Here is an 11,934-nt window from a genome sequence, read left to right as displayed (position 1 = left end):
AATTGTTCTTAAATCCTACACTTTTCCTTATGATTTTTAATCCTCATCTCTTTCTTTTTTTCCCACCGAGGACAGTGTGATTTAAGTCTGGGAGGAAGGATGTTCCATCATATACTAATGCTACTTTCTATTTTGTTGACTTGAGACCTTTTTCCACTTTTTACATCAATAATTTTGACATTTTATCGAGTCACATTTTTTTTATTGAGTCAAAACCAGTAGGGGATTATGATCTTATTCTAACGGTTTATTTGATTTGGATTAACACTCTTATGACTCTTGATTATGCTTGACAACAGAACCAAAGTTTGGAAAGACTGTGAGCCGACTCAACAATCCCCAAAGTCCCTATTCGATGGATATTCAGATGATCTAACGTTGTCTCTAACTTTTATAGGACCTAAACCGGACTTAATTTTCAAGCCCTGGGAATTGGTATACATTGGACTAGATCTCTACATTCAAGCCACACAAGACATTGCACTTCTTCAAGAGTATGTTCCCCTCTCTCTTCCCTTCAATACTATAGAAAAGAAAGAAAAAGAGAATAAAAGATGAGATGATTTTGATCAGTTTAGAGAGGTAGGTAAATTACTTGTGACCTCATTATTCTACTCTTGAGTCAAATGATCACACAAAGCTTGGAAGCGAGGGGTAGGTAAATTACCAATGACCCAAGTATTCGCCTACACTTTTGATTTTTAAAAAAAAAGAGAAGAAGTGAGAAAAGGGAGAGGAAAGGAATCATATGAAGAAAGTCTTGGCTTGAAGAGGGTCTGCAATCCATTGATCGATTTTCCCTTAGTAAGATTTCACTTTTTATTATTGCTTTAATTTATGTAAAGAGATGACAATGGAGATTCTTGAGACTCTAAAGAATTGTGGGATAAAGGAGCGTTGATGATTCTCATGGTGGATTACAAATGGAAATTCCTAATGTCAAGGCGAAGAAGAGAGCAAAGACAATATCCCCAAAGATAAGTGAATTCCCAGTATTTTCAAAACCTCTTTTCCATGATTTATTCTGATTATTTGCTTGAGGACAAGCAAAGTCTAAGTCTAGGGGAGTTGATAACATCATTATTTTACCCATTTTAGCTATAGTTTTAGTATACATTTAGGAAGAGTTTAGTATGATTTCAATGTTTAAATGTCTATTATCAAGTATTTTAGGTTTCAAGAAGGTTTTACAGGTTTTATAGCAAAAAGGACCAAAAGACAAGGAAAATACGTTTTAGGAAAGATTCAGAGCTTTACAGTACGGGCAACTTTTGAAGAACTTTCAGAACTCACATTTCGACGTACATGGTGTCTATGGAAATATGAAAGAGTTATCTTTCTCCTCGAAGTGGAATCAAGTCAATCCATTCAATCATCAGGAAGTTATGCCCGATTTACCGAGACGTGTTACAAACCAACGTAAGGAGAACCATCAAGCCAATGGGCTTTTTATTGAAGGCCTGAACAGATACCACCACGGCGGCCCAGTCCAAGCCTTCACCACGTTCTAGAATCTTCCTATGCCGCCCCTTGCCATGCACTAAACAAGAGAAGACGTTTCTACCCTTACAAAACCCTAAACCTAGACAAAACCCTATAAATACTCTTCTAAACCTAGGGTTTAGAGTGTGCAATCATTGGAGCAGCCAAGAGACACGACCAGAGGACCAGCCGTCGACCAGAAGCTCTCTCTCTCTCATCCCTCTCTTTCAAGCTTTGAGATCTACCAAATCTTTCTATTCTATTTGCTTTGTACTTTGTTTCAAAAGGAAAAAGATCCTAGAACTTTGTTTGACAATCATTGAAGTAATATCTAAATCCTTTCTCTCTATTTATTCTTTTATGTTTATGAATTGTTTAAACCTTGCTTTGATGATTCCCTTAAACATGCTAGAGTAGTTTTCTAGTTGGGTTTAAAGGGATAATCAAAGGGGGGAGATGATCTTAGTTTAGGTGGCAATTTTTAGGGTTTGTTAGATTTAAATTCTGTTTATTCTATGCTTTAATTCTAAGTCTTTGCTTAATGCTTTAAGTTAGCCTCATGAACTAACTATGATCTAAAGTGTGTGTGCTTTGCCAAAAGCTTGCATGTGTGCTTGACCTAGTTTAGATGTATGGGGAGACATAGGAAGCACATACCCCTTACCTATGGAATTCCATGGATTAGAATCAAACCTGTTTTAAATGCTTTGATCTATGAGTCGTTGCCTGCGACAGTTGAGTAACGGAGTGTAGAGATCTTAGACGGTTAGCTTGAGAACTTTAAGTTAACGGTTCATTAGTGTTTCGTAGTCCAAGTTTTAGATAATCAAACTAACCCTAAACTTTCCTAGATATATAGATCATTGAACCCCTGCGATTCCCCTTNAGTTTTAGATAAACAAACTAACCCTAAACTTTCCTAGATATATAGATCATTGAACCCCTGCGATTCCCCTTGATGCCCAACGCTAGTTTTATTATTTTTATTTGCATTTTATTTATGTTTATTTGCTTGCTACAACCGTGACACTAAAACCCCCATTTTTATTGAGTCCTAGCCTTACATCTCTTCCGACGGATTCTCTAAACAACAACTCTCTCTCTGTGGGATCGATCCTTAAATACTACTACCGATTAGCTGTGCACTTGCAGCAGTTGTGTGGTCTTTTTAAGGTAAAAGATTGAAGTGAAAAACCACGCACATCACCACTTTCAAACATTTTCTCTGTTCTTGAGTTTTTGTCTATTCTTGCTTGAGGACAAGCAAAGATTCAAGTATGGGGGAATTGATGTGTCTGTATTTTATTGGTTTTACCTATAGTTTTTACAATTGTTCTGAGTCTTTTATTGAGTCAAAGTGTGCTTTTAGAATCGTTTTAGTCTTTTGTGAGTCTGTACAGGTTCTATGTTACTTCGGAAGAAAATTGAGTGTTTTGGGGATGAAAACATGCATCTGGAGCCAATTTGGTTAAGACTGATCGGACTAGCAAGCAGATGGAGCAAACAAAGAAAATCCACCCAGGATCGATTGATCCTCATTCGGGATCGACCGATCCCGTACCCAAAGCAACTTTTCCTTTTTTGTTTTAAACCGACTTTTAGGGTTTTATTTTAGTATTTAAGCACGAGGCTCGACCTCTAGAAAAACAACTTTTATTTTACGCAGCCTTTGAGCACTTGTAAGTTTTGGGAGAAGATCTCTAATCCTCTATAACACTTTGGAGAAGAATTCTAAACCCTTTTTATTTCTCTTTTGCAATTCAACTATGTTTCTTCATCATTGATTTGCTGTTCTTTTATCTCCATGTCTGAGTACTTATTCTATTGGGTTTCGAGTTTCAAAGGGGTTTATTATTCTCTAATGATGGTGTTCTAGATTTGGGGGTTGATCTATTTTGTTCTTCATCTATTGCTGTTCTTAATGCTTAAGCTAGATTGATCACCTTGATTAAGATCTTAGGTTTAATTCATCGTGGCACCAAAAGTGTTGTTGAGTTGCTAGAAAATAACTTAGGTGAGCAAGGTGATCCTTAGCCAATGGAAGTTGAAGTTAAGGTACCTTGTGAACAGATCAAACTTAAACTTTTATTGCTTGCTTGGTTGCTAGATCCAAACGACGGTTTAGGGTCTAGTTAATTTGTTGCATAGATAGCTAACGCTGCGGAAGTAGGTTAGTTTTACAATAGTGATTTGAGTTCTCGAACGGTGTCTAATGCATCCCCATCTAACCACCTTAGTCTGAGAATTATATTTCCATAGATTCACTACGCCCAATATTTCCTTTCTGATTTAAAAGCAGTTTATTTACTTTCCGATTTTGATAGTCACTTGAAAGACAAACTTCTTCTTTTTGCTTTAGCTAGATTCAATCTTCTTAGTTTCATAGTTCAATACTTAGTCTATGTGGATTTGATCCTAAAGTGTTACAACAATACTACTAGATCGTGGTGCAGTATGCATTAGCTTTTAATTGACCTTTGATCAAGTGCAAAAATGAAAATAGCAAAAAATATATTTTTTAAAAGGCGTATATACAAAAGGTTATTTATTCCTAACATTTTCTCTAGGAACAATTGCATAATAACTTTTATTACATTTATCCAAATTTCTGAAAAACATAACTCATCAAATTAAAAGGATTCAACAGATTGTTACTAATATATTTTCCATATGTAACGTTTTCCCCCCATAGAAAGAGTCATATTTTTACTTCTTTTTCATAATACTATCTCTCCTTATAATTAATAAGAGCCGTTTTTTTTTCATTTTTAATATTATTTTATAATAATTAAACGTAAGTAATTTAGAAACTAAAAAAAAGGTTCTCTCTCTATATATATTTATAGGGAAACTATCTTAAAACCTCTATTTTATAAAAAATAACATATACTTAAATTTTTGACAAAAAACATATAATTAAATTAAAATATAACCACCTAATTAATAAAATTAGTATATGCTCAAATTCATTTTTTTTTAAAGCTAACAAGGCATAACTTTTTACTTTTCTTAGAATCTTACAAAAATTTATACATTCATATTGATGTCTCATTTTTTAAATGGTTTTAAAAGATTATTTAATATCGACTTTTAAGTCTTTTTGTCGAGAAAAAATTTGATTTGGATGTTTTTGAGTCATTATAGATTTTTGCACATATTGGAGTCAAGAGAGGAGTTTTGGAAGATAAACTGATCAAAATGTGTTAAGAGAAGAAAAGATTCAAGGCGACAATCAATCAGTACACTTATGCCATTGATAGATAGAGAATACACCAACATCGGTACAATAAGTGTACCGATCAATAGAGACTTTAGAAGTTCTTGTTTTCTTCTTTCTGACTCATTGTTTATAAATATGGGTCTTGATCACAATCGCAAAGAGACAGTTTTGAGCGATTTGATGTTTTGTAAATCTGAACGCCTAGACAAACTAAAAACATTATTGAAATTTCTCCATATTTATAAGTATTTAATTATTTTTACATTGAAGTTTAGGGGTTGATGAATTTGTATATATATAATATGATATAAAACTTATTTTAAAGCAAAAAATTCAAATTTATAGTAGAAATTGTTAGAAATACTTATTTGTAGATACCCTTATTCAAAAATATTGTTTTGTCCATTTTCATTTTTTCCTTCTTTTAAATTTTAATGGCTATTTTATCCCTATTAGAATGATATTTAAGTGAACAAAATGAAAAGTTGATTTTTTTCGGACAAAACATGTCTTGCCAAAAAAATATTGGACAAAAAGGTTGGTGGGAACCGTGATCCCGGAAATTTAAAAATTTATAAAGGTTTTTAAAAAGGATTTATAAGGTTTTTGAAAGGGTTTTAACAAATTTACAAAGATTTACTAGGGTCTTAAAAAGATTTTTCAAGAGATTTTAAAAGAACTACAGGTCTTTAAAAGATTTTACAACGGTTTATAAAATATTTACAAGGCCATTTTAAACATTTACAAGGGTTGTTAAAAGGTTTAATAAAGGTTTTAAAACGACTTACAAGAGTGTTTAATGGATCTACAAAGAGTTTTAAAAGTTTTAAAAAGATTTGCAAAATTTTCATTCTCTTATATTTTTTTTCAAAAATATATTTTTATTGTTTATTTTTTGAAACTATTTTATATATAAAATGACTTAATTATCCTTTTTTAGTAAGAACTCATAATGACAAACTAAATTTTTCCGCCAATAATTATTTTTCCGAAAAAACAATTTCCAAGACAAAAAATTTCCGTAACTCCTTAAAAATCCTTCAAAAAATCTCTTTGAAATCTTTAAAAACTCTTGAAGATCTTTAAAAAATCCTTGTAAATTATTTTAAAACCCTTCAATTTTTTTTGAAAATGATAAACCCTTGTAAACCTCTTATAACCCTTGTAAATCTTTTTAAAACTTTTAAAACCACTTAGAATATGATGTCGTACATTAATATGTTTCTGGTGTAAAATTAACGTAGCTCATTTATAGAGAGGCACATTAATATATTTCTGGTGTTAATTTAACACACAGTCCAGTTATAGAGAGGTTATAAAAGCCGACTTTCTGTTGCCATACGCCACGGCACACAGCATGACACACCTCATTGCATATCCGAAGTATCTAAAAGAACTTTCGTAGCCGCCGAACCCCAAAATTGACAATTAACTTATTCTTGCTTTAACATGATTTCCAACATTTAATCGAGCAGTCACGATTACGGTCCAAAAAAGGCGCAGGAAATTCAAAAGACACGTTTGGTATGAGAATTAAAATAACTCTTTTATTACGTGCAAGAGTCGCTTTTTCTACTTTTCTTTTCATACTATATTAACTAATATTAAACAACACCTAACAACTTATATATACAATTAACCAAAAGAAAACGTGAAGATACGTTACTTCTCTTTTTTTAACATTAAAAAGACTCTCTTAATTCTCTTCAAGCAGAATCAAGAACGTAACTAAACATGTCCGATCAACAGAAAATTTATCCGGTAAGCGACCCTGAAGCTCCACCACATCCAACGGCTCCACTTGTTCCACGTGACTCCTCGAGATCAGAACACGGTGATCCCGCCAAGACTCAGCAAGCACCGCCGTTGGATCCTCCAAGGAACAAGAAAGGATCGAGAAGCTGTTGGTGCAAATGCGTTTGCTACACGCTTCTCGTCATCTTTCTCCTTATTGTCATCGTAGGAGCGATCGTTGGTATACTCTACCTTGTCTTTAGACCAAAAGTTCCGGATTACAATATCGACCGGTTACAGCTCACCTGGTTTCAACTAAACCAAGACCTGAGTTTATCCACGGCGTTTAACGTCACTATTACGGCCAAAAATCCTAACGAGAAAATCGGAATTTACTACGAAGACGGAAGCAGAATTAGCGTCTTGTACATGCAAACAAGTCTCAGTAATGGTACGTTAAAAAATCGGTTCGCTATTCTAGTTTTGTTTGGATTAAATTGGTTCAAAATGGTTAACCGGGTTTTGTGATTTTTTCTACAGGGTCCTTGCCAAAATTCTACCAAGGACATGAGAACACAACTGTTATAAACGTAGAAATGACTGGTTTTAATCAGAATGCAACAAGTTTAATGAATATATTGCAAGAGCAACAACGGTTAACGGGAATCATACCGTTGCGGATTAGAGTTACCCAACCGGTTCGGATCAAACTCGGGAAATTAAAGTTGATGGAAGTGAGAGTCTTGGTTAGGTGTGGTGTATCCGTTGATAGCTTGGCTGCTAACAGTGTGATCAGGGTTAAAAATAGTAACTGCAAATACAGGTTTAGACTATAATTTCGTTTCTTATTCATAATTATTTTAAGTTAATATTTATTCATTACAGTACGGAGGGGTTGAGTGTTGTAGTTCCCCCCATCCACGGTCGTCTCCTTTATTTTTTAAGAAAGAACAATTTTGTTTCACACTTGTAAATAACTAATAAAAGAAACATTATATTTCCAATTGTTCATAATTTGGTTGTTTTTTTTTTTTGGTTGTTTCTATTTACTAAGAAGTTTTGGATCTCAAATCTGGAACTATATATTGTAGCCTTGTAGGGTAGATAAAATTTGTTAGTTACCTCTTTTTCTCGAATGTTTGATTTAAAATAAAGAATCACTACAAGAAAACACGCGTTTTGTGATGGACGAATATGTTGCGAATCCCTCGCAAATCCACAAAAGCGAGAGATTTGCGACGAAAGTCCGTTCCTCGCAAATCGGTCAATGTCGCAAATCCCTCGCAAACTAATCGCAAATTGCGAGGACTTGATTAAAAAGCAATTTCCTCGCAAATGTAGTATCTAGTAACTCCCTCGCAAATTTGCGATGAATTTGCAATTATTTTTTCTGTCGCAAATAATAATAATGGTATAAAAAACAAAAATTTCATTTTGGTTAGCTTAATTAGAACTAAACTTGTAATTAAAATTAAACCTGTAATTAGAATTAAACCTTATAACTTATGCAAATTAAAGTTGTAATTAGAAGTACTAAGTTTTCAAATAAGAAAATAAGTTTACAAAGGAGATCAAGTTCTAAGCTAAACATTACAACATTACACATTAAGAGAGAGAGAACTATCAAACATTTCTTCAGGTTGCTTGGCCGCCGGTAGCTTCTCTGTCGGTTGCCTCTCCGTTGGTTGTGTCTCCGACAGCTGGATCTTCTCGGCGAAACTTTGCAGCAAACTCTGGATCTTTCTCTGCAAGATAATCAAAATATGCATCATAACTATGCATCTTCTGTAACTGAGTTGCCTGAGTTGCAAAAGTTGCTTCTGCAGCAGCAAGCTTCGCAGCTAAAACAAGTGGATCTTCAGAAGGAGGAGGCGGTTGACCAATCTGAGCTGAAGATGCTTCTGCTTGCATGTTACCAACCCCATATATCCGGTTCTTTTTCTTCGGAGCAACCTGCCAACAAAACATATGTAAACCATAAGTGTTTACACAAACATAAGTGTTTACACAAACATAAACATAAACAATGAAGCATGTTTTACCTCAACATAAATTTGGTTCTTCACAGTTACTAATAATCCGCCGGAAGCATACTCTCCATGTTATCCGCTGATAATAGCTTAGACTCAGCTTCAGCTATCTTTGACGACACTTGGAACTCTGCTTTCTTGTGGTGGTGATGATTGGTGAATGATATGAGATATGAATGAATGGGTAGAAAGCAAGGGGTTTCAATTCCCTTTATGATGTTGCAGTGTAAAGGGTGCCAATCCAAATCTGAGTGAGATGCAAGCAATCAGGACATGCACATTTATATAAGTTGAGCCAATTATAAAGGATGTTTGTCACTAACAACCTAATGATGAATGTAAAATGCAGAATGTAAAAGCTTATAAAATTAGATGCTAGAAGTAAAGAGAACAGGATGATCTAAACAACAATGCAATGAAACATAAATAGAAACTATAGTAATGCAACTAATAAACTAATGCAAGGCAAGTAATGAACAGGAAACTAAACGAATGTAACAGAAAAGCAACTAAAATGAAACAGGAATTGAAACAGGACAAACACAAAGCATAAACAAGAATTCTGGGGATGAGCTCGAGCAAGCACTTGATCGAGTGTGCGATCGAGGACAGGGTCGAGTCGGACAAATGCGAGAAACAGAGCAATGCAAACAAAACAGAGCAAGACAAAAGTAAATCAAACAACAACCAAGCAACAGGATTTAGACTAAGAAATCAATAGACAAGGAAGGTCTTGAGGAGGGATTCATGGGCTGGACTAATGATTAAGGTCATCTAACTTGGTCAACAAATCTCAATCAACTTGAGCTAATCTCTAGACAATGATCTCCTAGAACATGTTAATCCACTCTCATGGCAAAAACAATCAAGCTCATATATTTCTAGACTTGCTCTTACAAAGCAAAGAAATTATACAAGCAAGCATTAAGCAACAGATCATTTATGTCAAAAATCAAACAAGACATCTTATCTTGCAACCTAGACATTGGTATGATGCTAAGAAACTTAAAATCAAACCCTACCCTCTCGGTTATAGGATCAGCATAGAGTACATCTAGCCTAGAAGAGATCTATGACAATCAAGTTTGACCTAGCTAAACAAACCTCAACCACAATCCAGCCTAACCCATCCTCAAGATCCTAAGCAACTACTCACAAATGCTAAACATGATGAGCAAAGTCATAAACCCAGAAAATAACGAAACTTGCATGATTAGATAGATGAAACAGAGATCTACAATATTGAAGAAGGAATCAAACTCGAATTCTTAATATTTTGAAAGTTATGAAACCAACAAATATCAAGGAATCTCTTGTTTTCCTTCAAAAGTAGATGAGAGATCTAAGAAAATAAAAGTGCAAAGAGCATAAATTTTCAAAAGGGTAAATACTAGGTTTGAGAATATCTAAAAAAACTGGACTCTTGGTGGTTGCAGGGTACAAGGCCTTATATAGAAAAAGGAGTGGAATCCCTAAAAATGCTAGAAGACAAAATAGCTAGGCGGCTCGGTCAGCTCGACCAGGTGCTCGGTCGAGTGACCGGTCGAGTTGGCTTTTCTTTTGTTCCCTCCACTCGGTCGAGTACTTCTCCGCACACGGTCGAGTGGCGGTCGAGTGGAACTCCGGACTNAATCCACTCTCATGGCAAAAACAATCAAGCTCATATATTTCTAGACTTGCTCTTACAAAGCAAAGAAATTATACAAGCAAGCATTAAGCAACAGATCATTTATGTCAAAAATCAAACAAGACATCTTATCTTGCAACCTAGACATTGGTATGATGCTAAGAAACTTAAAATCAAACCCTACCCTCTCGGTTATAGGATCAGCATAGAGTACATCTAGCCTAGAAGAGATCTATGACAATCAAGTTTGACCTAGCTAAACAAACCTCAACCACAATCCAGCCTAACCCATCCTCAAGATCCTAAGCAACTACTCACAAATGCTAAACATGATGAGCAAAGTCATAAACCCAGAAAATAACGAAACTTGCATGATTAGATAGATGAAACAGAGATCTACAATATTGAAGAAGGAATCAAACTCGAATTCTTAATATTTTGAAAGTTATGAAACCAACAAATATCAAGGAATCTCTTGTTTTCCTTCAAAAGTAGATGAGAGATCTAAGAAAATAAAAGTGCAAAGAGCATAAATTCCCAAAAGGGTAAATACTAGGTTTGAGAATATCTAAAAAACTGGACTCCTTGGTGGCTGCAGGGTACAAAGCCTTATATAGAAAAAGGAGTGGAAGCCCTAAAAATGCTAGAAGACAAAATAGCTAGGCGGCTCGGTCAGCTCGACCAGGTGCTCGGTCGAGTGACCGGTCGAGTTGGCTTTTCTTCTGTTCCCTCCACTCGGTCGAGTCCTTCTCCGCACACGGTCGAGTGTCTGGTCGAGTGGGCGGTCGAGTGGAACTCCGGACCTTGGTTCTTCAGCTCTAACTCCCTTGCTTTCTCCTCTTCAGCATTGCTTCCATGCTCCTTAGTCTCCAAAATCACATGTTTATGCAAGAAAAGATGCAAATGCAATGCAATTATACTCTAATTNCAAGCATTAAGCAACAGATCATTTATGTCAAAAATCAAACAAGACATCTTATCTTGCAACCTAGACATTGGTATGATGCTAAGAAACTTAAAATCAAACCCTACCCTCTCGGTTATAGGATCAGCATAGAGTACATCTAGCCTAGAAGAGATCTATGACAATCAAGTTTGACCTAGCTAAACNGATCTCAGCTCCTAAAGCTTGCCAATAAACCAGCTAGAATCAATGTCCAAGTTACTAGTACTATGATGCAAGTTGAATGAGCTGTACTTAAAGATGTTAGACAAACTATCACAACCTTTACTGATTTGAGCATTTGATATTCACATGCATTCAAATCAACCATTTCTTTTAACATTCATTAATCAAGAACATGAATCAATCTTATGCAATGCTTAAACTCATTTGACTTAGTAATAAAGGTTTAGAGATAATGATGGTCTCTTTTTAGAGTGGGGCTTATCAATATCAAGGTTCTCTCATAAAAAATGGATTGAGCTTTAGAAGAAGGCTAAAGGTAAGAACAATTAGACACATACAAGAACAAAACCTTGTCTACCCAAAGGCACCCAAAATGTTTATCCTATCAATCTAAACCCAAATGATCCTATTTCTACCCTTTAACTTCTTCACTTCTCTTTCACCCTTTTCTCTTTTGTTTTTAAGCCTTAGGAGAGGTATCTTATTTGAATCAACTAGTGGAATGGGGCTTCTTTCTTATTTGCTATGATTCCTTTTTCTTCTCATTTCTTAAGACATAAAAGCTTTTTGCTAGACTCTTCTTTTCTTTCTTTCTTTTTCTTTAATTAGAACCATCTTTAACAATCTCATACTTCCCATTCTTTCACTAGACTTTGGTTTTACTTAAACACATTCCCCTCCTAAAGACTCTAACCTTTTCTTTCTCTTTTTC

The 11,934-nt window shown here is 34.9% G+C and overlaps 1 protein-coding gene across 1 annotated transcript; it reads left to right on the top strand.

The window, feature by feature from the left end:
* Positions 6,364-7,435, top strand: LOC104724058 (protein YLS9-like). Its single transcript, XM_010442505.2, has 2 exons — positions 6,364-6,887; positions 6,977-7,435. Exons 1-2 carry the CDS (start codon positions 6,437-6,439, stop codon positions 7,270-7,272), a joined length of 747 nt encoding a protein of 248 aa, XP_010440807.1. The 5' UTR covers positions 6,364-6,436; the 3' UTR covers positions 7,273-7,435.

The sequence above is a fragment of the Camelina sativa genome, chromosome 11, assembly GCF_000633955.1.
Source record: "Camelina sativa cultivar DH55 chromosome 11, Cs, whole genome shotgun sequence".
In the NCBI taxonomy this organism is placed as follows: domain Eukaryota; kingdom Viridiplantae; phylum Streptophyta; class Magnoliopsida; order Brassicales; family Brassicaceae; genus Camelina; species Camelina sativa.
The sequence above is the reverse complement of the archived record's forward strand: the minus strand, read 5'-3'. Positions and strand labels throughout refer to the sequence as shown.